At 53.4% G+C, this 27,456-nt stretch overlaps 1 protein-coding gene across 3 annotated transcripts; it reads left to right on the top strand.

Moving 5' to 3' along the window:
- The first annotated feature begins 13 nt into the window (after positions 1-13).
- On the top strand, positions 14-26,971 carry wwc3 (WWC family member 3). Of its 3 annotated transcripts, none has more exons than XM_048999190.1 (23): positions 14-452; positions 8,652-8,761; positions 9,845-10,048; positions 10,911-10,987; positions 12,348-12,427; positions 17,380-17,509; positions 17,649-17,780; positions 18,001-18,074; positions 19,259-19,507; positions 20,013-20,102; positions 21,504-22,039; positions 22,112-22,232; positions 23,078-23,155; positions 23,232-23,318; positions 23,401-23,602; positions 23,698-23,856; positions 23,971-24,050; positions 24,146-24,293; positions 24,385-24,549; positions 24,633-24,725; positions 24,854-25,087; positions 25,446-25,570; positions 26,204-26,971. In XM_048999190.1, the coding sequence occupies exons 1-23, from the start codon at positions 307-309 to the stop codon at positions 26,268-26,270; spliced, it is 3,387 nt and encodes a 1,128-aa protein (XP_048855147.1). In that variant the 5' UTR covers positions 14-306; the 3' UTR covers positions 26,271-26,971. The 3 variants fall into 3 exon arrangements, with proteins under 3 accessions (XP_048855147.1, XP_048855146.1, XP_048855148.1); XM_048999189.1 differs by having other exon boundaries at positions 24,851-25,087; XM_048999191.1 differs by having other exon boundaries at positions 322-452; positions 8,678-8,761; positions 24,851-25,087.
- Positions 26,972-27,456: the final 485 nt, after the last annotated feature.

The following is a 27,456-nucleotide window of genomic DNA, read 5'->3' as shown; positions in this document are numbered from 1 at the left end:
CATGATGGAATGAAATATGGAAGGAGAGACAAACATGGAGGACAGAAGTTAGCGGAGCAGGAGAGCGAAGCTAAACTTCTGGGAAAAGCGGACGGAAGACGGATCCGTGGTTGATTCTACTCCCGCTTTCTTGTAGGGCTTTTTTTCCCCCGGACCCACTTTTCCTCGTTTGTCGAAGGATCTGGGGAGGGGGGGACTGTAATGCATTAAGGACTTCGCCTTTTCTCCGGAGAAAAGACAAAGAGGGAGGGGGCCGGGGGGTGGGGGTCTGGCGACGGCGAGCACCCCCAGACCATCCCAAACGCTATGCCGTGGGTAAGCAGCAGCAAGCGGAGAGAAAGCAGGGAGCTGCCGCTGCCCGCGGGCTGGGAGGAGGCTCGCGACTACGATGGCCGCGTGTTCTACATAGATCACAACACGCGCCAGACGTCATGGATCGATCCCCGCGACAGGTAGGATCTGCGATCCAGGGGGTGGGGGGGTCTCCTGCGGGATCGCACGGCCACAACAAAAGTGCTTGGATATCGGGGGCAATTACATCCACAGGAAGACGCGAGGGCGGGAGGAAGCAGCCGCCCCCCGGCCGGACCGTCCTGCCTCACGGCGCTGGCGTATCTGATGTATTAATTGGCGTTTAGGCTAATTGGCGATCCGGTGAGCAGGGGGTGGGGGGTGAAGTCAGCCCGCACCCCCATCCCAGTATGTGTTCGGAATTTGCAAAAAAAAGAAAGAAATACATTTTAATAATAATATGTACAGCTTGCCGCAAAAGACAACTTAGTTGTGGGTATTTTGTTATAGAAACGACAAATGTCCTCTTAGATGTTTGTTGAAACGCGAAAAGATGAGCAGTAATAATGGGTTTGTGGAGGAGCGGTGGACGGAGCGGCCAGTCTGTCTGTCAGCTTCGCGGAAAGATTCTCGCCGAACCACTACGGCGCTTTGGGCTGAATTAAACCCGCACATGGAGTTACAGAATATTAACTTGCTTTTACTCCGAGTTGCTTGTAGAAAGGTTTACTTTCCGAAGGTTTACTTTACAGTCCGAAAGTCACCTTGCTATTGAGGTATATGTAGTTATATGTATATCCTAGGACTAAAACAGAGACTTGGTCGAATGTGTATTGTACTTGCAGTGTTATTAAACGTCGGGGAAAATCACAGTAACTTTTAATAAGTTTCCCCTCAACACAAACTGGGATTTCTTTCATCTTCCTGTTTTTGTATTCTGAGTTTTATTACACCCTTCCCCTAGATTCACAAATAGCGCTAAGGGTTCATTTAATAAATTTCCGGCAGTTATGACAGCAGTACTTCATACTTTATGTTGGGTAGGTATAATAAGATTCAAACATGCGCTGTGTTGGACCTGCATGCCGCCGGCCTGGGGATGACCGTGCGGCGCAGTGCAAACAGTAAAATGCAAAACAGCGACTCTTTCGTTCAAGGCGATGAATGAAATTAATAAGGAAAATTGAGCATCTGTACAAAAAACAATGTAAATGACAACTAATTCGATGTGTTACAACAAATTAGACACGATTATCAACGTGTAGGCCTGCTCACTATGACGGCTTACGTATGTTTGACGTCATCATTGCGGCGCGGCACTTCGCGCGTGCTGTTTATTACAGGCTTCTTTTCTGATTGCGTTTTCAGGCCGCCGGCGCCCCTCTGCAGCAGGCATGTAAATATACTGTCATACTGCGCATATACTACGCGTATATGCGCAGGCAGTGGATTTATACCGGGAGAGCTATTGCAGGAATCCATCACTGTGTTTGCATAAGTCAGGATTCCTTTGGCTGACACTTTCGATGCTGAGTTGCAGAGATGATGTACGATGGATGCTCTCTGGTATCCTACAACTCACGTAGATGAGTCTGCAGGTTCCTCCTGGTTGGGGATGGTAAGGGGAGGTTCCCTGGTCCCCACTATTACCTGTGTTTAACCTGCAGTTAGTGGAGAGGAGCTGTTTTGGGTGTCAGTGTGGGGTCAGTATCGCCTCCCTCCCTCATAGCCACAGGTCCCCTGCATATCCTGCTGCCCTCCGCCCCTCGTAGCAGATGAAGCCATTTGCATTTCCTCGCCCGTCTGGGCTGACGTCGCCACCCTGACTTCGTGACCCATGACAGCTTGGCGTCTCCCACGCCCTTAGTCACCGGCTCGCCTGTCAGAAATGAGCTTGTTGTCAAACCCTCGCCCACCATAACCTCTGCTCTGGCCCAGTGCGGCTCTCTCTCACCAGCATCCCCGTGTGTGTGGGATAATTGCTTTTGCGTAAATGTGTGGACATAAAAATGTGCAAACGGATGCTTCGGACGGGCTCGGCACTCAGTGTTTTTCTCTGTTGTGATTATGGCCTTCCTGGCATTTTTCTTGTTTGCAGGACACAATGATGTCCTTTGTCTTACTGGACTTATTTTATTGAAAGAGGAAACAAGTCAACAGCAGCGAAATAATGGAGAAAGAAATTGACGCTCTGGAAGGCCCCCCCACACACACGCACAAATCGTGTGACGCTTTTGTGTTTCTGAACAAATATGTTCACGAGCACAATCGTATTATTGCTTGCTTTGAGAAGAAAACTCGATGTTTGCTCCGCCTGTGTTTTTGATAAAAAAAAAAGGGCTTTGCTATGTGGAATGTCTGGATTGTGACGTCTGCGGTGGACGGGGCAGCCGTGCTGTCAGTCGCTGCCTGGCTTAACGTACTTTGTCGGTTGCTGGCAGAAATACTTTGTGAAACGAATTGGTTGCCAAACCAAAGGTGTAATCGTGATTACTGGGTGTTGTCGTTGTCAGCTGGGACTCAGGTTGTGCAGTTTGTCATCCTGCCAGTAGTGGGCAGGCTTCAGCTCATCCACTGAATGCTGATTAGCAACCCTAACTTTGCGGTTTGCTGTGCATCTTACCCTGCTGATTGATTACCTCCTTCTGAAGGTGCTTGGCAGGTTGGCCTCGTTTTGCAGTTGATGCCTGTCAGATCCCTACTGTCAGTTGCGCTTTTTTTGATACTCTTACAAAGCTGATGACAGGCTTATGGCAAGGAGTGTGGCCCAGGTAGGCACCCAGATGGTCATTGGTTCCATTCGGGAGAACCAGTGTGTGGCTCAACCATCTGTGACACTTTATCTGTGATCAGAAGGTCACCAGTTCATATCCTAGGGTTGGCAGAGTAATGTCACCATTGGGCTTCTGACCAAGCCTGTTTGACACTGCCTCCTCAACTGTATGTCGGTGCTGGTGAGACGATTAAATATCTGAGAGTCTGTATCCAGACAGTCGGCTGGAAATAACGTATGTATTCATGTGTTTGACTTTCTCCAAGGACATGTGACATTTGGATTTCCATGCCGGGCTTCTGGGCCAATCTGACATCTCGGTGCCAAATGACCCTTGAATTGGATCTGGTCAGAATCCTGGTCTGGTCGCAGCCCCCAGGACCGGATGCCAGCTCGGGGCCCAGGAATGTGCTGTTATGTAGTAATTTAGCGTGAGGTCCATGTACTGTTCTGACAGTGACAGGCTCTGCTGTCCCTCTGTCTCCATGTCCACCGAGGCCATGGGACCCCAGCCCCCCCCCCCCCCCCCCCCTGCAGCCTGGTGCAGGGTAGCGCACAGGTTCTGTGGGCTAGGTGGCAGCTTGTAGTGAAAAGTGGGAGCAGTTTGTGAATCAGGGATATGGGCAGGGAACTGCGGGGGGGGGGGGGGGGCACTGCTGTAGATGGGGTTTCAGTTGGAATCATGGATCTCGGAAAGAGGATTCTGCGGCTTTTTGGTCCTTTGCTGTCTACCTGCCAGCCTATAGCCCTTCTGCTTGGCTTCCGGAAGTCACCTTTACCGAGGCGCAGCCCCCCCCCCCCCCCCCCCCCGGTGGCGTGCAGACCGGCGGTCTCGCAGAACAGACGCCGTGTCGTTTTTTGCTCTGTCTTTTGTCCTCCGGGGGATTTTTTGTTTTGGGAGTATGGAATGAATGCTATGTGAGGGTCAGCCTTGCCAGCGAGCAGACGGGCAGCCGAATGGGGCGTCGCCACGTGTCGCCGCCCCCCTGCTGACCCCCAGGAGCTGCCGCTGGCCAGAATTGGCTGCCTGAGAGAGAGGCTGCTGCAGGGCCCTGCTTCTCTCGGGGGTCACAGAGGGCTGTTCTGACAACAGGCACCAATGCTAATATGCTATGGGATGATCTGTGTGTCTGTCTCTGAACCTGTCTTTCCATCTGTCTCTGTGCCTGTCTGTCTGTCTGTCTGTCTCTGTGCCTGTGTGTCTTTGTGTCTGTCTGTCTCTGTGCCTGTCTGTCTTTGTGCCTGTCTTTCCATCTGTCTCTGTGCCTGTCTGTCTGTCTGTCTCTGTGCCTGTGTGTCTTTGTGTCTGTCTGTCTCTGTGCCTGTCTGTCTCTGTGCCTGTCTGTCTTTGTGTCTGTCTGTCTGTCTGTCTCTGTGCCTGTCTGTCTTTGTGCCTGTCTGTCCGTCTGTCTGTCTGTTTACTGCATGTATTTGGGAATCCAATCTGTTCCATCTCGCTGGGCATATTGAGGTAAACAGTGGTTACACACCTGCACGCCTGTGCGTTCTGTGATGCAGCACCGCAGTGTGTCAGATGCTTGTTGGGGTGCGATGGTGACGTGCTGCAGGGCGACAGAATCCAGCGCCGTCGCCGTGTCGGACCTGGCTGCCAGCCACGTGCGTGAGGAGGCAGAGACACCCGGCTCGATAGGACCTCGCTACTTATAGCCAGTTTATTTCCATACATCTCCGGACGGGGAGGAAGGGGGGGGTGTCCCAGCTGCTCATGGGACAGATTCAGGGTCATTTTTGGGACATTTTCAAGTTAAGTAACCATATGGTCTTCCTGTTAACTGACAGCTTCACCCCAAACCGAGTTAACACTCTCTGACCGTGATAGCCCCGCCGTCACCGAGGGAACACGCTCTCTGACCGCGATAGCCCCGCCGTCACCGAGGGAACACGCTCTCTGACCGTGATAGCCCCGCCGTCACCGAGGGAACATGCTCTCTGACCGTGATAGCCCCGCCGTCACTGAGGGAACACGCTCTCTGACCGTGATAGCCCCGCCCTCACCAAGCGAACACGCTCTCTGACCGTGACAGCCCCGCCATGTTGAGTACTGGGTCTTTTCATTGGCTCTGTATGTCATAAAGCGGACTATTGTTTAAAAAAATCTACAAAACAGTTTATTTTCACACAGTAATTAAGCGCAATACTGCTTAGTGTGTTTTATATTTCTGCACTTTGTGTTCTTTTAAAAAGGCGGTGCAGTCAGACTTGGCCGGCAGGCTTACGATGGCCCGACTCTCCGTATGGGCCGGACCACGTGGTCGTGAAGTTTTTGGTTTCCATGGGAACCCTACATGACAACAGTCCTGTCTTTAAAGTTGAATAGTTAAATAAGAGGCAGCCTATAGAAAGACAGGAAGCGGACTGTCTAGGAGGGAAGAGGGTGGGGGTGGGGGCGATAGAGGGAGCTGCTGGATTTTCTAGGTGTTTGAGTAAATATAGCAGGAATCCCAAGTGATGGGATGCTGCCTCTCGGGTGCTGTAATTAACTGTAACCGGGAATATTATTTTTAGGGGCAGCATTCCCGGCATGGAATTCCAAAAATGCCTCTTGGAGCATCTTAATTGGCAGCTGGGATCAGGGGCCCATCTTTTGTTGTGAAGGGAAACCTCATTTGGGGGGTGCACCCCTGCCCCACCCTGAGAGATTCCTACATCACCCCCCCCCTGAAAAAAAATCAAAAATACAGCAGCCCAGTTTCCATAAAATTAAATGGACCTTTTCAGATACCAGCATCTTCTGTAAAACCAGAATCATTTCCAAGTTTTCACTATTTTCAACATATATTATTACCCCCCAACGTGTAACCCTTGCCTGAAAGTTTCTATGTAGATTGGCATAGAATATATGAATATATATTTTAACTTTGGGAAAAAGTTAGGAGTTGTTATAAACCAGTAAAATATACATCATGCACACACACATTCAGGCGGCGACCCCACCCCAAGAGCCTAGGGGGTCTCCGGCAGTCAGGAGGCCCGATTCCAGAGAGCCTCACTTTGCATCAGTATCGTTCCACAGCAGAGCTCCTGTGTTCAGGCTGTTTCTTATAAACGGGAATCCTGACCACGACCGCTGGGGGGCAGGGGGTTGATCGGCGTCCCTCATTCTTTCATTCCCAGGTGCGTCCTGTGTTTTGGTTGTTACTCACAGCTCAGGAAGGGGGCGCTGTTGCAAGGTGAGCTTCATGGCACTGCACAGACCCCATAAGTAGTTATAAGAGGAGTCCCCCCCCCCCCCCCCCCCCCCCCGCCACTACCCAGAAGGTCTAGCGCCTTTAACTGGGCAATAAACGGCCTGAAATCCGCAGCCCATGGACCATTTCCAGTCTGAAAAATCTTCCCGCGGTCCGGCTTCCTGCAGTGAGCGTGAGATGGGGGGGTCCCCTCCCGCCCACACCAGCTGCTTCCAGCAGGAAGGGAGGGTTCGAGGCGAGCGACCTGTGTGGCTCCTCGGCCATTTCCTGTGCCGCGCTCTTTGGGGTGGGGGGGGGGGGGCTTCTGTCCTTTGAGTGCCTGTTTGTTTTGGCCGCTCTGTTAATTGCTTAATTAGTTAGCACGGCCTCGGAGCTCTATGTGTCTGTGTTCTTGTCTTGTGTTATGTTGAGTTTGATACTAAGTAAGACGTAAAGTAACATTATTACTCTCAAACGGAGTAATAAGTAAAAAGTAACTTATTACGCTTCCTGAGTTACTTGCCCAACGGTGACCGTCACAGAACTGCAGGAAAACAAATATGTTGCCGGTGGAGCAGGACAGCGATGAAGGAGAGGATGGGGAAAGCGGGCGGAGCAGAGGATGGGGGAAAGCGGATGGAGGAGAGGATGGGGGAAAGCGGACGGAGGAGAGGATGGGGGAAGCGGATGGAGGAGAGGATGGGGGAAAACGGACGGAGGAGAGGATGGGGGAAGCGGATGGAGGAGAGGATGGGGGAAAGCGGACGGAGGAGAGGATGGGGAAAGCGGACGGAGGAGAGGATGGGGGAAAGCGGGCGGAGGAGAGGATGGGGGAAGCGGACGGAGGAGAGGATGGGGGAAAGCGGACGGAGGAGAGGATGGGGGAAAACGGACGGAGGAGAGGATGGGGGAAGCGGATGGAGGAGAGGATGGGGGAAAGCGGGCGGAGGAGAGGATGGGGGAAGCGGACGGAGGAGAGGATGGGGGAAAGCGGACGGAGGAGAGGATGGGGGAAAGCGGACGGAGGAGAGGATGGGGGAAAGCGGACGGAGGAGAGGATGGGGGAAGCGGACGGAGGAGAGGATGGGGGAAAGCGGACGGAGGAGAGGATGGGGGAAAGCGGGCGGAGGAGAGGATGGGGAAAGCGGGCGGAGGAGAGGATGGGGGAAAACGGACGGAGGAGAGGATGGGGAAAGCGGGCGGAGGAGAGGATGGGGGAAAGCGGGCGGAGGAGAGGATGGGGAAAGCGGACGGAGGAGAGGATGGGGGAAAGCGGGCGGAGGAGAGGATGGGGGAAAGCGGACGGAGGAGAGATCTATGGTCATTGTACACCCACTTTGTTGTGAGGGTTTTCCCTAAAAAATAGCATAATTGTATTGGCTCCGTTCGGGCCCGATATTATATGCTTCTTTGGGGGTCTGAAATCTTTAGTGGTGCACCTGCCTGGTGTCCCCCCAGCACTTTAAAGAATCTGGTTGTCTATTTATAGAGCCACTGGCTTGTTACCATCTGTGTTATTCTGCATGCAAGTGCTATTATAAAAGCTCAGGCCATTCCTTAGTGTGTGAGTGCGGATGTAGTTCAGTTTTGCACTTATCTGTCATTTAAATACCGCCGTCGTATTTCCCCAGTGTTGCCCTGCATCCGTCTACAGCATTCCCAGCTCGTCACCCCCCCACCAGCCACATAATGACTAGCCACACCCACCTTTATCATCCGGATTGGCTGCATCGTGTGGCTGGGGATTTGGAAGTAAATACCTGGTCTCAGCGGCGATGGACGTCCATGCATTTTCAACAGTCTGATCTCTGAAGTCTTCTTAAAGGGGCGGCATATTTAAAGCTGACACATCACTTAGCCTCTCGCCTTCACAGGGGAGTGACTATTGTAAAATGCTGTGGTTTGGGTTTTGACCTTTAATTCGTAAGTTGCCGTCCTCCGTGAGACTGGCGGGGTCTGTGGGGGGGGGCCGACGCCAAACCACGGCCCTCGTTCTTCACCCGAGTCAACGTCGGTGTTGTTGTTGCCATGAGCCGACGGCCGCTTGCCCACACGGGGGAATCGAGGCCTTGTGGCATGAGACACGTCTGCCTCGACGGTTGCGGCATGTCTGGACCGGCGGGTGTCTCTTGGGTCAATGGCGGTACGTTGCCACAAAGTTCAGGTGGCCAAGTTTATTGCCCGTCTCCACGATTGGCGAAGAAGGAGGGAGAATCGCGAGAGCAGGGCTTGTGGATTCTGGCCACTGAAATGAGCTCCCTGACACGCTCAGTCATGGGATGCAGGACCGTTGTGCTTAAATGAGTAATTCGGATTATCGGAGTCGCACAGGTAAGCTGTGATGCTTGTAGCCGGTGGGTGTTCAGGTGTGACGAAGCCTGCTTCCCTGCACCCCGCAGGGTCACCAAACCTCTGACGTTCGCAGACTGCGTCGGTGATGAGCTGCCCTTAGGCTGGGAGGAGGTCTACGATCAGCAGGTGGGCGTGTACTACATCGACCACATCAACAGTAAGTAACCGTCACTTCTTTTTTGTTCCATGAACGCACCACCAATGTCCTTTTTATCTCTTGGCCAAATTATGCCATTTTCTTATAGCCTTTGATTTGTTGTTGACTTTTGGTAGAGCAGTTACTATAATTGTAATTTTCCAGTTTTCGGTAATTCTAGAGGCTTGGAATGTCAGAGTGGAAACCCTGGGATTCTTTACGGTTCCAGGGTTCACATTCTGGACTTTCTGCTTTGCCCCCTGCCCCCCATCGCTTCCACCCCTGAGGATCGCTGTAGTCCAGCGGCGCAAGGAGGTCCCTGTTTTCTCAGTTGCTCTGAGATGGAATCGGTGGCCAGCTGGACATGCTTCAGAAATTCACTTTGGACTTCCACGACATCTGATTTCCGATATCACTCGGAGCGTGGGAACAGCTTATTTAAATATTGGTTTTTAGACACTGATTCTAGGCGGGCAGTCAGTGCCAGCTAGAGCCAGTTCAGAGTTTTCTGCAGGAGCTGAGGGGGGGGGGGTCGCGTCTCCAGGTGCGATTCGCGGCGAACGACGTCTGATGGTAGCGCGTGGCATTTCACGGTTTCTGCTCTGCTCACAAAACCAAATTGTTTGTAGAGCATAAGTGAGGAGAGGCGGCGTGCACTGATGCAAAGTCACGTGGGACACCCACAGCTTTGGGGTCACGAGTCGCCGTCAGCGAGGGATGGGAGCGAAATGCGTATATGTGTCTGTGTGTGTGCGTGTGAGTGATGTGAGTATATATGTGTCTGCGTATCTTGGGGACTAAATGTCCACATACTGTGAAAAAAATGTTATTTTGACGTTACCAGGATCATTTTTTCAATACCCTCAAAGGGAAACTCGCAGACTATAACCAGATTATTTCATAATAATCTGTGACTGCGATCAAATAGGTAAAAATTCTAGAAGCCTTGTATTTTGTTTGGTTACTTATGGTTAAGGTTCGGGCTGGTTAGGGTTAGGGCTGGGTAGGGTTAAGGTCGTCATTGTTGGGATTAGAGTTATGCCCATAGAAATGAATGGAGAGTCCCCACAAAGGTATGGATTTGAGTGTGTGTGTGACCGGCAGAGACCACCCAGATCGAGAACCCGCGGACGCAGTGGCGGCAGGAGCAGGAGCGCATGCTGAAGGAGTACCTGGTGGTGGCGCAGGAGGCTCTCGATGCCAAGAAGGAGATCTACCAGGTCAAGCGGCAGCGGCTGGAGTTGGCCCAGCAGGAATTCCTGCTCTTCCACGAGCTCTCGGAGGAGGACAGCCGCTCGCTCGCCAGCAGTGAGGCCCCCGCCCTTCCGCTCGCTCCCTCGCTCGGCTCCCGCCCCGCCCCCTTGCCCCTCGCTCACGTCCAGTTCGCGCCAGCTTCCTGCTGATGTATTCCTGACACTGGGCTCCATCTCCTGACCCGTCCTGAGCGCTTCCTCAGCTGCTGCCCGCTGTTTTGGGGCCGTAAATATCCAGGCTGCTGCCTAAGGTGTCACTCAGGTGGCGATTTCCATAACAGCCCAGGGTTAGTGGCCCAGGTGAGCTGTGCAAGGGGTCTGTTTGCTCCTGCATCATGTGACTGTGTCATGTGACCTTCGACAGGGAAGTACTCTAGCTGTACCCATTGTTTCCTTATAACCATGGGCTGTAAACAAAAATATATGGCATATATGGAGAATTTTTTTTTCTAATTATGGTAGGGGGTTATTGAGTTGCTAATTTGTGTGTCTTAGTTAAAAATGGAAGTCAGACATCCAAAGTTGTAGGATGACTTTGCAGCTTTTCCCAGAAGGCAAGTTTTGTTCCAGGGAATCTCTCACGGCCTCGATTCCGGCCTGGAGAGCAGGGCCCGCCCTTTCCTGTCCCTGTTGTCCCTCGTTCCTTCCCTCCCCTTCTTCCTGGGCTTGACATTTATTCCCAGCATAGCTAACTTGGAGGGGGGGGGGACAGCCAGACAGTGAGGAACCGAGACAGCCTCAGTGAGAAGAAGGCGACGTGGTACCCTCACGAACGCTGCCCCCTCCCTGGATATAGGATACCTCACCTTTGTGTGTTGCCGTTATTGCTCTAAATACTGGAGATTTGTTTCTGTGTTAGCTGACCCCCTATTTCCCCCTCGCCCCACCTTTTCCTAACTCCCCTTCCTCTTTTGTAGCATTCTCTGGCAGCTCTTCAAACGCAAAATATGACCCTGACCAAATAAAAGCGGAAATCGCCTGTAGGCGCGAGGGGGTAAGCCATTATCGGCCGAGAACAATGCCAAGTGCGTCAGACCTCTGGGCGAGCGGGAGCGTGTGTGTCTGTGTCGGTGTCTCTGTGTGTCTCTGTGTGTCTCTGTGTGTCTCTGTGTGTCTGTGTCTCTGTGTGTCTGTGTCTCTCTGTGTCTGTGTCTCTCTCTGTCTGTGTGTGTGTCTCTGTGTGTCTCTGTGTCTCTCTGTGTCTCTCTGTGTCTGTGTCTCTCTGTGTCTCTCTGTGTCTCTCTGTGTCTCTGTGTCTGTCTCTGTGTGTCTCTGTGTCTTTCTGTGTGTCTCTGTGTCTGTGTCTCTCTTTGTCTCTGTATGTCTCTGTGTGTGTCTGTGTATCTCTGTGTCTGTGTCTCTCTGTGTCTGTGTCTCTGTATGTCTCTGTGTCTCTCTGTGTCTGTGTGTCTCTGTGTCTGTGTCTCTCTGTGTCTGTGTCTCTCTGTGTCTGTGTCTCTGTGTGTCTCTGTATGTCTCTGTGTGTCTCTGTGTCTGTGTCTGTGTCTGTATGTCTCTGTGTGTCTCTGTGTCTGTGTCTCTCTGTGTCTGTGTCTCTGTGTGTGTCTGTGTCTCTCTGTGTCTCTGTGTCTTTCTCTCTGTGTCTCACTGTGCGTCTGTGTTTCTGTCCATCTCTGTGCGTGTCTGTGTGCCTCACTGTCTGTCTTTGTGTCTCTCTCTGTGTTTGTGTCTCTCAAAGTCTGTATGTGTTTGTGTCTGTGTTTGTCTGTCTCTCTGTGTGTTTTTGTTGATTGATAAAAACCTGTTACTGTTTGCCTTGAGCATAACCTCAGTTTCATGGGTACAACCTGTCACAGGGATTGGGATTTGCCAAGGGGGGGAAATGACACCACACCCAAAATTGCTCCAAAAGCCTCCCCCAAAAAGCCCAACTGCTGTTATTAATAGTTTTGGGACCCTGCTTGTGTCGTTTGTAGAATTTGCTGAGTGATGTTTTTGTTAATGAATTTGATAAGGGAAGGTGGGATGTGTGTTTGTGCTGTTGGGGGGGGGGCTCTGGGTGCACATTGACAGTAAAGTACACCCGGACTAATCATGTGAGAACATTTCTTGTATGTAAAGGTTTATAAATGAAACTCTTTCCAGTGGGGGGGGGTGTCAGATTCCAAAAATTGTGGGCAGCGCATGGGGCATAGGATACAGGGTTGTGCTTGTGTGTGTGTGTGTGTGTGTGTGTGTGTGTGTCTGTGTGTCTCTGTGTGTGTCTGCATTGGTGGGGGGGGGGGGGGATTGCTGTGATGATTCAGGGTTATTTGGGTGGCGGTAATGGAAAGTCCATCATGCTGGGGGGATGACTCAGTTTCTTGCTCCTGCCCTCCCCCCCCCCACCCTAGCTCTGCAGCCTGAAGAGGGAGCTGGCCCAGATGAAGCAAGAGCTGCAGCACAAGGAGATGGGGGTGGAGACCCTACAGGAGTGAGTATGAACTGTGGGAGCGAGTATGGCCTGCGGGAGCGAGGAGGGCCTGTGGGAGCGAGTGTGGCCTGCGGGAGCGAGTGTGGCCTGCGGGAGGGAGTGTGGCCTGCAGGAGGGCCTGCGGGAGCGAGTGTGGCCTGCAGGAGGGCCTGCGGGAGCGAGTGTGGCCTGCAGGAGGGCCTGCGGGAGCGAGTGTGGCCTGCAGGAGGGCCTGCGGGAGCGAGTGTGGCCTGCAGGAGGGCCTGCGGGAGCGAGTGTGGCCTGCGGGAGCGAGTGTGGCCTGCGGGAGCGAGTATGGCCTGCGGGAGCGAGTATGGCCTGCGGGAGCGAGTATGGCCTGCGGGAGCGAGGAGGGCCTGCGGGAGCGAGTGTGGCCTGCGGGAGCGAGTGTGGCCTGCGGGAGGGAGTGTGGCCTGCAGGAGGGCCTGCGGGAGCGAGTGTGGCCTGCAGGAGGGCCTGCGGGAGCGAGTGTGGCCTGCAGGAGGGCCTGCGGGAGCGAGTGTGGCCTGCGGGAGCGAGTGTGGCCTGCGGGAGCGAGTGTGGCCTGCGGGAGCGAGTGTGGCCTGCAGGAGGGCCTGCGGGAGCGAGTGTGGCCTGCAGGAGGGCCTGCGGGAGCGAGTGTGGCCTGCAGGAGGGCCTGCGGGAGCGAGTGTGGCCTGCGGGAGCGAGTGTGGCCTGCAGGAGGGCCTGCGGGAGCGAGTGTGGCCTGCAGGAGGGCCTGCGGGAGCGAGTGTGGCCTGCGGGAGCGAGTGTGGCCTGCAGGAGGGCCTGCGGGAGCGAGTGTGGCCTGCGGGAGCGAGTGTGGCCTGCGGGAGCGAGTGTGGCCTGCGGGAGCGAGTATGGCCTGCAGGAGGGCCTGCGGGAGCAAGTGTGGCCTGCAGGAGCGAGTATGGCCTGCAGGAGGGCCTGCGGGAGCGAGTGTGGCCTGCAGGAGGGCCTGCGGGAGCGAGTGTGGCCTGCAGGAGGGCCTGCGGGAGCGAGTGTGGCCTGCGGGAGCGAGTGTGGCCTGCAGGAGGGCCTGCGGGAGCGAGTGTGGCCTGCAGGAGGGCCTGCGGGAGCGAGTGTGGCCTGCGGGAGCGAGTGTGGCCTGCAGGAGGGCCTGCGGGAGCGAGTGTGGCCTGCGGGAGCGAGTGTGGCCTGCGGGAGCGAGTATGGCCTGCAGGAGGGCCTGCGGGAGCAAGTGTGGCCTGCAGGAGCGAGTATGGCCTGCAGGAGGGCCTGCGGGAGCGAGTGTGGCCTGCAGGAGGGCCTGCGGGAGCGAGTGTGGCCTGCAGGAGGGCCTGCGGGAGCGAGTGTGGCCTGCAGGAGGGCCTGCGGGAGCGAGTGTGGCCTGCGGGAGCGAGTATGGCCTGCAGGAGGGCCTGCGGGAGCAAGTGTGGCCTGCGGGAGCGAGTGTGGCCTGCAGGAGGGCCTGCGGGAGCAAGTGTGGCCTGCGGGAGCGAGTATGGCCTGCAGGAGGGCCTGCGGGAGCAAGTGTGGCCTGCAGGAGCGAGTATGGCCTGCAGGAGGGCCTGCGGGAGCGAGTGTGGCCTGCAGGAGGGCCTGCGGGAGCGAGTGTGGCCTGCAGGAGGGCCTGCGGGAGCGAGTGTGGCCTGCGGGAGCGAGTGTGGCCTGCAGGAGGGCCTGCGGGAGCGAGTGTGGCCTGCAGGAGGGCCTGCGGGAGCGAGTGTGGCCTGCGGGAGCGAGTGTGGCCTGCAGGAGGGCCTGCGGGAGCGAGTGTGGCCTGCGGGAGCGAGTGTGGCCTGCGGGAGCGAGTATGGCCTGCAGGAGGGCCTGCGGGAGCAAGTGTGGCCTGCATGAGCGAGTATGGCCTGCAGGAGGGCCTGCGGGAGCGAGTGTGGCCTGCAGGAGGGCCTGCGGGAGCGAGTGTGGCCTGCAGGAGGGCCTGCGGGAGCGAGTGTGGCCTGCAGGAGGGCCTGCGGGAGCGAGTGTGGCCTGCGGGAGCGAGTGTGGCCTGCAGGAGGGCCTGCGGGAGCGAGTGTGGTCTGCAGGAGGGCCTGCGGGAGCGAGTGTGGCCTGCAGGAGCGAGTATGGCCTGCAGGAGGGCCTGCGGGAGCGAGTGTGGCCTGCGGGAGCGAGTGTGGCCTGCAGACCCTGCCTCTGCCCACCCACCTCATTGCCCTTCCGTCATGCCTACCTGTCCCCTTCCCATATGTTTAGCCGCATTCCCACTCCTGCCCCCCTCGCCTTTCCCGCCCCCCCGGGCCTCGCCTTTCCCGCCCCCCGGGCCTCGCCTTTCCCGCCCCCCGGGCCTCGCCTTTCCCGCCCCCCGGGCCTCGCCTTTCCCGCCCCCCGGGCCTCGCCTTTCCCTCTGCCTGCTTTCTGCTTCCCATCCGAGTGTCGAGCCCCGGCCAATTAGCAATGTTCTGTTCCAGCTTATGTGTAAAAACCCGCCAATGTGATGCTAATCAGCTAATTAACATGCCACCACAAAATTGCTTCATGCCTGGTTTTAGGTTCAATTTTAAATAGCTCCTCTCTACACAAAAATGACGCACTGTTCCCTTTTCCCTGTGGTTTCTTTTAAATGCAAAAATCTAAGGAATCAAAATGTTGTTTGCAGTGGACATTACTTTCAATGTCTTTCAGTTACGCGTCGCATGTGTAAATCTTCCAAAGAGCAGTAGCTGTTCTGTTGTTCGTGGGACTCTGAGCTGGGAATTGGGCTCCCCGCCTCAGGAAGAGGATGCAGTGTGTGCTGGCCAGATCCGAGTCTCAGGGCAGGGACAGGAAGTATGGGTGCAGGGGCCGGGGGCCCGCCACTGGCAAGCCGCTTCACAAACACCAAATTCTGCTGCGGTACATTCCTGTGTGCTTCCTGAGTGCGGAGCGGGTGGGGCCTTATCGGACAGATAGCCCACGACTCGAGTGGCTCCCAGAATAGGGGAGGAGAGAGAGGAGGCCCGGCCAGTGGGGAGGAAACAGGAGGAGGAGCAGAGACCCCGCCCTCACTGCGCACTGCCTGCTCAGAGGCTCTTAAAGGGACGCCGAAAACACTTACTCCTTATCGTCAGATCTCTGTCTCGGTGCAAATGCAGTAATGGGCTCTTTAAGACGTGGAAAAAAATGTTAGGTCCCCGAGGAGAGCAGAAGTGACGCAGCAAATCAGCGAGCAGAGGGTGACCCCAAAGTTACACAAACGAGATTCCGCTCACTGCGGTCGGGTTCTCCTGTCCCCTGGGAAGAGTTTAGCGGCCTGATCCAAATCTCAGTGCTTGGACAGACATTGTGAAACACGATGGTTCTGAATGACTTCTCCCCTGCATATTAATGCCACGGTTTTATGGCACCTACACGGGCTGATGGAGCTTTGTGTTGGGGCTGCAGACAGGGCTGATGGGGGTTCCCCATAATTCTCAGCTAGGAGCTAAAGGCCCAAGGCAGTTAAAGCACTTGCACCCCCACATTCTGGTTCATTCTAACACAAGGCCTGACTGAGTGTGACAGACATCTTTTTCCTTGTGTTTTTGCGGGTGGCCGCACCGTGCCACGTTGCCCATGATTCCCTGCGATTCGCTGGAAGCTGGGAGGAGGGATCTGATGATGGCACATTTTGATAAGTGAAGAAATACCTACGACTGGCAAAGGGGGGCAGAGTGAGAGTTGTGGGGTTTTTTTTGGTATTCCTCTTGCTATTGAAGGACATGCCTCAGGAACCAAACACACCCCCCACACATAGTTACCTGCTGGAGTATTATGTAGTTACCACATATGAATAATAATAATAATTATTATTATTCATAACAAAAATCGTCATTTATTTGTTTGTATGCTTTATGTTTAACTTTTCCTATTTAAAAGCCTTTAAAAACTGGAATGACGGATAGAGTCTCCGGTAACAGCGTTTCAGCTACCACATCTCGGAACAAACATGGCTGCCTCCATGTTGCTTTATATTCCAGCAGATTTGGAGTGAGATTCTTTTTTCCGAGAGACAAACAAACAAGAAACACAAACTAGTCAAACCACATTAAAAGCTTTATAAAATATTTTAGTACATTCATAGCGATATTCTTTTTTCGAGAGGCGAACAAACTACAGACAAACAGTTTGATATTGCATGCTAGGATTCTGTTTATGATCACGATATGGTATTCTTTAAGTCGAACATGTGCAATTACATTTATAACTATTAATAGGTTTAACAAAATAAACATTTTTAAAATATTTATAAAATAGAATTACTGTCGAGTGAAAAGATACCATGTTGAAATGACATCACTGGGGAAACTCGGACAACAAAATTCTGTCCAACATCAACGTCATAAGAGGCGTGTTTCCGACAGGAAGTGACTTTTTTTTTCGTGACATTTTTTTCATGTCGTTTCGTAACGTTTTCATCCAAGTTCCGACTCGGACAGATATAATCGAACGCAGGATAACTCCCCCCATCTCTGACAGCCCTGCCGGGGGAGGGGGGTCTTCTGCTAGCGTGTAAAACAAAATAAGAGGATGATGTATATTTTGTCCAAACGACATGTGTTTAATTATTACCGCCGGGGGTTCCGCGTTCCGTGTTCTAGGTCGCAGTGTGGCCTAGGTGTTTCAGCGCCTGTGGCAGCACCCTCGCACGGGTGTGGGGCGACCCGAATGTGTGCCGGAGTGAAGCCTGTCTCCCATCAGCCTCAGCGACGTCACCCAGCACTCGCATGTGCGGGGGAGGGTGTGGCCCAAATTCTTGTGTAAAAAGCATTAGGTTTGCATGGGGTGGGATCACAACCATGTCTTTATATAGACCCACCGTGTTTATCTGGGTAGTCAAGCCTGCTTATTATTTGAATAAATAAAATAATAAAACAAAGTTATATTTAACCAATGTGCCTTATTTCAGTATAACATTAAAATGCTTTTTGTTTCTGTGATGGGAGGGAAAAATTCTGAATACGGTTAAAAGTGGAGGGGAGCAGTTTTTAATAACATGTTAACGGGCAGCCATTTGTCTGCCCTGCCAGGATTGACAGGAAGATGTCTAGCGGACAGACCAGCTACAAGCTGGACGAAGCGCAGGCCATCCTCAGCGAGCTGCGGAGCATCAAGAAGTCCATCGGCATGGGCGAGAGGGAGAGGCAGGACCTCATCCAGGTGAGGTTTCATCTCCCCGGCCCCTGCTCGCAATGACCACAGCGTCCTCTGGCTAAGTCAACACAGCGAACGGCTTTTCAGTGATGTCATCGCTGAGTCTCTGGCACACAACTCTCTCGCCCACCCATCCCCCCCGCAGAGTCTCGCCAAGCTCACGCTTAGTTTCCGCGGCGGCTCGGGCCTGGGGGACACCCTGCTGGACGGTGCCGGGGGCCCCTGTCTGCCTCAGCAGTACTGTGACGCCGGCTGTCAGACGGACATCGTGGGTGAGGTGCGTGGGCCCCTCCGCTACCACTAGGGGGCATTCGGTGGCCCTTTAAATGGGCAAAGGAAGGAGTCGTAAGTTTTTGTGGTGGGAAGGGTGAGCGTTTATTTTGTCCCAGTGTTTTAAATTCGGATCTCGAGGCAAGTTTGGCCTGTAGCTGTCTGTACTTGTGGGGTCCTCAGTCTGGGAGACTGACCTGCCCCCCCAATCTGTCTCTCCGCTATAGCTTGCCCCCCAGGAATTCTCGCCACTGCTGGACAAAGTTCGCCTGAACTGGCAGTATGAAGAGGCTAAGAAAAAGTAAGTCATGGGGGGCTTGTACTGATGCCACTGGTTATACTGGTTTGTCTTAACCTTCATCTGTCATTAATAGTAAGTTAGTTTTATAAGTCTTGCCTTTCCTGGAAGAATTACTGTTTCCCTTTGAATGGGGGGTAGCGTACGGTGAGCTGAGAAGTGGGTGGTCACTGTGTGGTGGGGAGCTGTGCGTGTTGGGGTGGGGGGAGGAAGCTGCTCTGAATGGCCTGTTTCTGGCTTCTCCGCCTGGCGGTCACACCCTTCCTTTGCCAGCATTCCTGCCTGACAGTGCGCGGCCTGTTCTGCCCGTCGTCAGCCGGGGCTCGGGCGCTGCAAGTGGCCGGCCAGGGCCATCACACGCACATGGAAACGCCTGCATTTACAGGCGCTGGCTGCATGATCCCTGACCGGTGAATTATCTTGAATCGATCACAGACCTAGAAGAAATTCCATGGATTTCCGAATTGGCCCGTCTGGGCACTGGTGCGTCCGTGGGGCTTGGAGCCGGGTCCACTGGCCCAGCGAGGGGATTCCCCTTCGTTTTCCGCATACGACCAGACGTCTTTCTCTTTGGTTTTCCAGTTCTTAGCCAGAACATTAAATCTAGATGATTCAATGACAGCGATGCTCTGAAAAAGTTCTGCATTCTCCCATGCATTCTCCGATCATCTATTTAGCACTAACTTCAGGTGAAACGTCCTCTCACTAAATTAAACATGCAGTCAGAAGCCACTGAGCACCTCTGAGTCCGGTTATAAGCTAGTGAACTGCATGCTGGGAGTCCGTGGAGGCGGTGGCAGAGCCTTATTGGTGCATTTCCTATGAGATCACCCAGCTGTGGACATTGCCATGGCGACACAGCTGCAGTGCACGCTAGTGCAGGCGTCGGGGAGACCTGCAGAAACTTGCATGCCTCTCCTCTGAGTCATGGCATCTCCGTCTCTAGGACACAAACGCCGTTGTGCCGAATGTATCTTGCCCCAAAAACCTGGTCCTGAACGTCTGCTCTGCAGCCTCCACAGTCCTGTGTGTTTGTGTGTCATCCAGCCGTGTATCCGTACCTCTGCTTATAAGGCTCTTTTGTTTTTGAAGTTTTATGATCTTATCTGAGGACATTCACACACTGGCGGTGTTCGTACTCCTCCGGGAGATCTCCTCTCTCCTTCTCATGTCTCCTCCTCTCTCAGAGTGTCCAGCCTCCAACATCAGCTGGCCCAGCTGGACAGCGAGAGCTGGTCGGGCCGGGCTGAAGCGGACCGGGACCGAGACTGCATGCAGCTCCTGCGCGAGAAGGAGGCCCTGCTGCAGGAGATCACCCTGGTCAGCCAGCAGCAGCGACCCCTCGAGAGCCTCCTGCACCTGGAAGAGGAGCGTCGCAGGCTGGAGGAGGAGGTGCAGAGGGCGCACGCTGTCCAGAGCCAGGGCGCCAGCCAAAGGTCAGTGGTTTCCCTGGTGGAGTAGGGCGGGGGGGCGGAGTGTGTAGAGCGCAGTGGGACACAGGACCATCTGATAGGCAGCCTGAGGGCTCATTCAAAGCACTGCGCGTATGTCTGTGTATGATGAACTCCAGCGGATCGATGCCATTGGTCGGCCGCCTGTGGTGTGCGTTCAAACCTGGAGTAAATCCGGGAAACCACAGCCCTTATCGCAGTCAGCCGGCTTCAAAGCGACACGGTAACATTCCCAGCCTGTAAACAAGATGGATGGATATGGAGATGAATGGGAGAGTCGGGTCACGCAGACAGTTCAGTTTGTTTGTGTAACTGTGTCTTATGTGATCAAGTCTCATCCATCCATCCAGGCGGGTTATGGGGGGAGGGGCAGCGTGGGGTGTGGGATTCCTGGCCACCACAGGTGACACCTTTCCCCAGATCTCCCGGCCGCACGCTGCCCAGTTCGGCTCCACTCAGTAGCAGCTGATTCAGTTCCTCATCACAACAGGATCCTGCACCAGGAGAAGAGGAACATGCTTCTGCGGCAGCTGGAAGAGGCCTCCCGCATCGCCACCTACCTGCACTCGCAGCTAAAGAGGTGAGCTGCCGTCCGGACCGCGCGGGCACTGCCACAGACGCCCATTCGCACTTACAGTTATTTACCAGATACGGCATCACAGGTACGTAGCCGATAAGGAGCCTGCCTGAGTGCCACTTGGCTGAGATTCCAACGAGAAACCAGTAAAAAGGGCCAGACAGGATTGGAACAGCAGCTGCACAATACATCACAAAACGCTGCAGGAACACAAAGCCGTAAGCTCTGTTCAGGCAGCAATACAGTGGGAGGTAGGTATGTACCAGACTCACGGAAAACACGAGAGCATCGAGCTTCGCCACGAGACCAGAACTGAGGGCTAGACAATGTCAGTGGTCCATTGGGTTAACAGAGGCGTTCCTGGAAAACATGGCCCTCGAAGGGGAGGGGGGGGTACTTGGTGACACACTGGGGAGTTTGGAATACATCACTGTCCATCCATCCATCCATTTTCCAAGCTGCTTATCCTACTGGGTCGCGGGGGGTCCAGAGCCTATCCCGGAAGCAGCGGGCACGAGGCAGGGAACAACCCAGGATGGGGGGCCAGCATCACTGTATTTTTATTATTTTTATCCGGTGAAGAAATTTGTGGAAAATGTCTTTCTGTTACAGTATTCCTTAAGATTCATCAGAATCTGAACTGGCCTCGTATCGTATGACGCTGCATGAATGTGTCACTATATATGATTAAAAAACTGACTTTGGATTAAAAACAACAAAAAAAAGCACCAGCAAAATGATTAAACGTGTAAACGTTGTTCTTATAAGTAACAAACCAGCCGTCGCATGTTTTATTTTCCAGTGTGTGAATCATCTTGCGCTCAGATAAAGTTAATGCTGTTACAGGGACTTTGTTTTCAGCCGGGAGTTCAGCTGTTCGTGTTGCCTTGAGAGGAAATCGAACAGTGGGGCAGTGGGGCAGTGGGGCACGCTCTCCAGCAGATGGCGCCATTCCATGAGCAGGGCTTTAAGCTGACCCTGAGTCTGAAGCCTAGTTCATACTTTACTTTTCTGCATGCACTTTTCATGCACTTTTGGGCTCTGGATGGTTGCAGCTTGTGTTCATACTACATTTGGCTGCATGCTCGCGATTGGTACTCGCATAGAGCAGTGATATCCTACCAGACCAGCAGAGGGCAGATGTACTGCAACTAGCACAGGGTGATGAAATGAGTCAACTTTTATGAACAGTTTTAAAGTAACAGTGAAGGCTTGGGCAGTAATACAGTAATAATACATAACCCCCCCCTCCCGCACCAGGCCAAGATTTCAAAATAGTGCTGCTTTTTCAAATGCCGTACACCTCGGTGTAATGTCTGGACAGCTATTCTTCCTTCGCAATCGAAGTGAAGAAGCGATGTACGAATCGGCCTTGAGTCTGTCTTCGGGTCTCTCCCCTGGCAGCCTGTCGGCCAGCAGCCTCACCGCCTCGTCGGGCAGCAGCCGCGGCTCTCTGGCTTCCAGCCGCGGATCCCTCACGTCCAGCCGCGGCTCGCTCAGCTCCGTCAGCTTCAGCGACATCTACGGGCCGCCGCAGTATGAGCGGGCTGAGGCGGCGGCAGCGCCGGCGGAGTTGGACCCCCACCCTCGCTACCCTGTACACCCTGAGGCGCTGTGCCGTGACGGCAAAGCTCGGCGCTCGCAGGACACGCCGCAGTCGCTGGCCTCGCTGTCGTCGCGGTCCTCGCTCTCCTCCCTGTCACCGCCCAGCTCCCCCATGGACGTGCCGTACCACCAGGACAGCCCTGTCGCCCTGAGGGCCGAGGAGTATCTAGAACTGGCTGGCCGCGGGATCGTGGAGGGTCTGCGCGGCCAAACCCTGCCCCTCCCAGGTCACGGCTTGGTGCTGGGTGACGCGGGACATGGGGTCGGCTTGTCACATCTACTGGATGCCAAGAGCCCCAGGGACAATGGAGCCCAGGGGGCCTCCAGCAGCACAGGCGAGTCCGAGCCTCTCTCGAGTGCTGGCTCTCGCAGCCTTAGCCGTCGCTAACCACAGGCCTGTGCCGCAGGAGTAACGATGCGTGGTAACGGCGGGAGCCGGGTCGGGCGGCGGACAAGGAGGGGCTCGGCAGGGGTGTCGGATGAGGTGCTGGCCACGGACAGTGGCGTCTTCGAGGCCTGGAACAGGAGGTCAGTGGAAGCAGAATTTTTGTCCCGTCGTAGCTCCTCACACAGCAAAGGCAGAGGGGGCGCCCTCTGGTGGTGGCGGAAAAATCTCGCCCCTAGAAAGATATCAGTAAAGGCACTTTTCCACTGCACCAGGAACTGTATTTTGGTACTAAAAATTCTGTGCTTTTCCCTTTTCCATTTATTTCTGGTCTGGTACCAGTACTGAAGAACCAAACCAGCTGGGGTACTTTTTTGATACTTCAGGTTTTTTTTTTTTAAATAGAACAATTGTTACAATTATAAAGCTTGTTTTGTTTCCTATGACTGAGTAAAAATGTCTTAACAAAACTTAAAACCCCCACACTATGATGTCCGGACAGTATGAAGGTGTGAAGTAGCCTGATTTTCAACCCAGCTGACTATGTTGGTCATAGTGATGTGAGACCTGCATGAACATAACGTGAGGCTAGTATTAATATCGCACATCACCCTGCCCTATAACATACTGTAACCATTTTGCAAATTCAGTACAAAATACCACACCTCCTGTTATGTCATTCAGCACCAGTTCCAGTTTTTATGCCAGTGGAAAAGCAGCACCTTGAAGTACTGAACTTTTTTTGAAGTACCGAAAGTACAGTACCTGGTGCAGTGGAAATGTACCCTAACGTTTCCTTGACTTTTAACCAGATGTTACTAGAATGTATTTGCTTTTTTCTCTTCCATCCTCCTGTACTGCTTATCAAATACAGGATCCTGTTTACTCTCTTCAGTTGTTTGTGAATAAAAATACAACTAAACTTCAGTCCTGTCAGCCAGTCCTTTTTTTGCCTTTGTTCATCCCCTGATTCTCTCTCTCTCCCCAGAGCGGACGACCCGGAAGAGGTGTTATACGTCAACGATGCGACCGCAGCAGAACTTGCACAGATCCAGCTGGGGCTCCTGTGAGTATAAAACACCCCCTCTGTCTCCCCCCCCCACACCCGGGCAATTCCTCACTGCTCAGTGTTCCGGCTCCAGGTTCGACACTGCCAGTGAGAGTCTCGTGGTGCAGCTGCTCCTGCTGAGGAACCTGAACGTTGTGGTCGTAAAACCCGGATACAAAGTGTGAGTAGGTGCTGTGTGTTTTTTTGAAACTCCGCGTTGGCGGCCAGTCTGAGTGACACGTATTTTGTTTGGCTGCGCCCAGCTATGTCAGGGTGAGCCTGCTCCCAGCTGAGCATGGCCGCAGCGGCACTGGGACCCGTTACTGCTCCCGGGCCCAGGATCCGCAGGGCCAGCTGAGCCTGAACGAGGGATTCCGAATCCCGGCCTGTGCCGCCACCCTGGGTCTGCGGCCCCTGCTGCTGTCCATTTGCTCTGTGGGTTCCCAGGGCGCCGAGGAACCGCTGGTGAGCTAAACGTTGCATGGGGAGAGGGCTCCATTTTGGCTGTTTGTGAGTTTTAAAGCCTGTGAGTTTGTGTGTGTGTGTGTGTGTGTGTGCAGGGCATGCTGCAGATCAGCCTGGCGGACTGCGTGGGCGCCACTGAGATGCTGTTCCAGTGGCACAGAATCCTGACGCTAGGCGGCACTGAGGCTTCCCGTGTCGGGGAGGGCAAGATGCCCAAACCACCTGCCGTGGGGGAGGAGGATGCCAAGGCTGCGGTGGGTGAACAGGCTGTGTTTAGACTTAGTGATGATTTGGAAGTTGGTCGAATAGCCACTCACCCTGCCACTAGGGGGCATACATGCCAAATGCCATTCTGTCCTCCTGCCCAGGACCCTGTGCTGGCCCTACTGGGGGAGTTGGAACAAGAGTTGGAGAGGAAGGAGGAGCAGGGGGAGGCAACATCGGAGAGGTAGGCCCCCAGCATCTGACAGTCCCTGACCGCCGTCCTGCTATTTCCAGTTTTGGGTTGGCTAAACTGTAAGTAAGCGGGGGTGTCTCTCTCAGGAGCTGGCAGGCAGAGTCAGTGGACAGTGGCTGTGGCAACAGCACGGCATTCGTGATGCAATGCACCGAGGGACTGTGCGTGGATGGTATCTGCACCACCACTGGGGGGCGCTGTATCCATCCAGCCCACAGGCTGCGCTCACTCAAGGTAACCAGACATCAGTTTGCCTTACTACCAAGCCCTTGGGGAGGGGGTGAGGGGGTGCACTGGTGATGTTGATGGTGTTATTGTTGGGCAGGTGGACAAGGAGACCAACACTGAGGTGCCCTTCCCTGAGCCGGTGTGGGTGCGGCCCAAGGAGCGGGGGGGGCGCTGGAGCCAAGCCTCGCCCTTCATGCGCAACAGCACCATCGTCCGCTCGCAGACCTTCTCGCCTGGCGCACGCAGCCAGTATGTGTGCAGGGTAAGTCCACGCACACATGCACGCACATGCTAGTCTCCCTCCCCTCCCCCGTGTGCCACTCACTGTCCGTCTGCCTCCCCCAGCTGTACCGCAGCGACAGCGACAGCTCCACGCTGCCCAAAAAATCCCCCTTCATCAGAAACACCCTTGAAAGGCGGACTCTGCGATACAAACAGGTGCCCCCCCTCGAGAAGCTCTCCACCGGCGCTCTGCTAATGAGGCTAATTATTGCGCTGTGATCTTTTTAATTGCGAGTGCTTCCCGTGACATCATACGTGTGTGTCTGTGTGCCGCACGGCAGCAGCAGCAGACCTACCGCAGCTCGCTGGCGGAGCAGTCCACCCGCACCTCTCTGGACCTGGAGCTGGATCTCCAGGCGTCCAGGACCCGACAGCGCCAGCTGAGCGAGGAACTGAATTCCCTGCGGGATCTGAAGCTGCGTCTCGAAGAGGCTCAGAGCCGGGAGGCCGCTGAGCTGCCCCACTGGGCCCTGCGGGATGAACGCCTCCACAGCCTCCTGAGGGAGGCCGAGAGACAGGTGCTGTGCTGCCTGAGCCGGCCCACCAGGGGGCATAGTGGTTGATGTTATCGCCCTGGTGCTTAATACACTGATGTGTGACTTTCTTTGAAGAGTAACGCAGGCTGGCCCTCAGAACTGGGGACCCAGGATTGCTGCTTAACGGCTTGGGTGGGGGGGGGGGGACTAGGGACAGAGCGTGGCCCGCTTGGGCCAGATTTTATATTAAATTGATTTACTAAACTGTGATTGGTTTCATTCAGTGGTGCCAGCCATTTTTGTTGGTGTTTGGTGTGATCAGAGCTCAGGTTGATTAACTGAAAGCACTGAAGTCTGTTTGGGAGCCCAGCTTGATGGGCTGTGTTGTGGCTTCCTGCAGGGTGAGCGAGAGGCGTGGCAGGAGGAGGCCGCAGCAGTGGTGGGTAGGCTGAGGAAGGCATCCAAAGATGTGCGACAGCTGAGGGGGCAGAGCCAAAGGGAGCCCTTCCCTGTGCAGAGCTTCAGGTGGGGGGCAGGGAGACATGGACCACCAGCTCCATACAGGCATCACACACACAGATCACTGGGTGTTTCTCAATATGCGTACTTGGCCGTACTTGTGTTCTCTCATACCCGTCTTACATCATCTTCCACTGCCGAACACCAGTTCCAGTACTCAACAACAGAAGTAGAGAGGACGGTAAACACCCCCAGATGTTATTCTTGCTCCTCCCCCAAAAATCAAGGATACAGCAGTAGCATCCTCACCCAACAAGACCAATCCCATGATTCATTGTGCCCCAAGTTCATTCTTGGGAGGCGACTTAGCAAGACCGATCTTTTCAAGACCACAAGTACGATCATTGCGTTCTTGGTGTTGAGAAACGCCTACTGTCTTCATGTGGGGCATGTGCCTATGATGACCTGTTTTAATCTGAGGGCTTTAGAAAAAAATTAGTCCTGCCCCAGATTGCAGCAGAAAGGAGAGATTGCCCTAGTTAGGACTCATTACCATCTTAGTGTGTACAGTAGATGTTGCCAGGCTAGTATCACCTAAGAGCCTGAGAGTACATCACTCAGAACCAGAACTTTCCACCATTGAATATATTGGCGAAATAACACACTAATTACACTTCATTTTTGACTTTTATCTGTCAGGGAGAAGATGGCTTTCTTCACAAGACCGAGATTCAACATACCTTCCCTGCCCGCCGATGATGTATGAAATCTTGACCTCTGTACATGTGATCAGAAATGAAGTGTCAGTTTTTCATGTTCACCTTCATGAAGTAAATGGAACAAACTGTAGTTATCATTTCAGCATCAGAAAATTTAAGGCTATTTTGCTGTAAATTTAGGGAAAAGGCACGTTGGTGAGTGGATATAGAATCATATGCACTCAAGCCTTCGTTTTATGTATCTATTGATAACAACAGGGCTAGTTTTTCCTGGTTTTGAAAGAAAAAGTATTTTATAAGTGAACAAACCATTTTTTCTTATGCTTTGTACAATTTTCCTAATGTTTGTATGCTTGTGAGGCTGGAGGATGGGAACAAGTCAGTTTAGACAAATTCACTGTACTGTAACTTATTGTATAGTACTTTTACTTGAAGGAAATAGGAAAGTTCCCTACTTTTAAGTGTAATTTTGTATGGTTGAAAAAAATGGCACTTCAGTGTTTAATATACAGTGAAATGGACCCTTGACTGATTTTTGTTTCTGAAAACTTTACATCCAGTTTACTTTTTTAATCCATTTTTATTTTCATGGTCGTTTTATTATAATTATTAATTATTACTTGTATTTTAAGATATATAGATAAATATATATTATAACATTGTATTCAGAACCTTTTATGTAATTTCTGCGATAACATCTACAGTGTCCTCACTGTTGTGAAGATCAGTAAATAAACATCTGAACAAAGCGGATGTGGTATGGTGCTGTGGGGCTGACAAAAAGCTTGGCCGGTATAAAAGCATCTCCGGGGCCTGGAAACCTTCCGCTGGATCCGAATAAACAGAAGAGGAGAGGAAGGAGCTCGTTTCAGCACGGCGAACGTAGTCAAAATACACTTATCTTGAAGAATTCTTATGACTGTAGTAAATGTTGGGTAGATTAAATGGGAAACTGTTTTAATTAATCCATTCATCCACTTTTATATACTCTCTTCTCCTATACAAGGCAGGGAATAACCCCAGACGGGGTGCCAACCCATTGCAGGGCATACACAGCATTAACACCTACCGGCATTCACCTTGTTTCTGGACTGTGTGATAATACAGGAGAATCCGGAGGAAACTTCACGATTACACGGGGAGAACATACATACTGGATACACGTAGAGTCGGGGCGGAGGCTTGAACCCTGGTCTGCACAGGCCACCGTGCTGATGCAGTGTGGTATGGAAA

This window comes from Brienomyrus brachyistius, unplaced genomic scaffold (assembly GCF_023856365.1).
Source record: "Brienomyrus brachyistius isolate T26 unplaced genomic scaffold, BBRACH_0.4 scaffold44, whole genome shotgun sequence".
Classification (NCBI taxonomy): Eukaryota; Metazoa; Chordata; class Actinopteri; order Osteoglossiformes; family Mormyridae; genus Brienomyrus; species Brienomyrus brachyistius.
The sequence above is the reverse complement of the archived record's forward strand: the minus strand, read 5'-3'. Positions and strand labels throughout refer to the sequence as shown.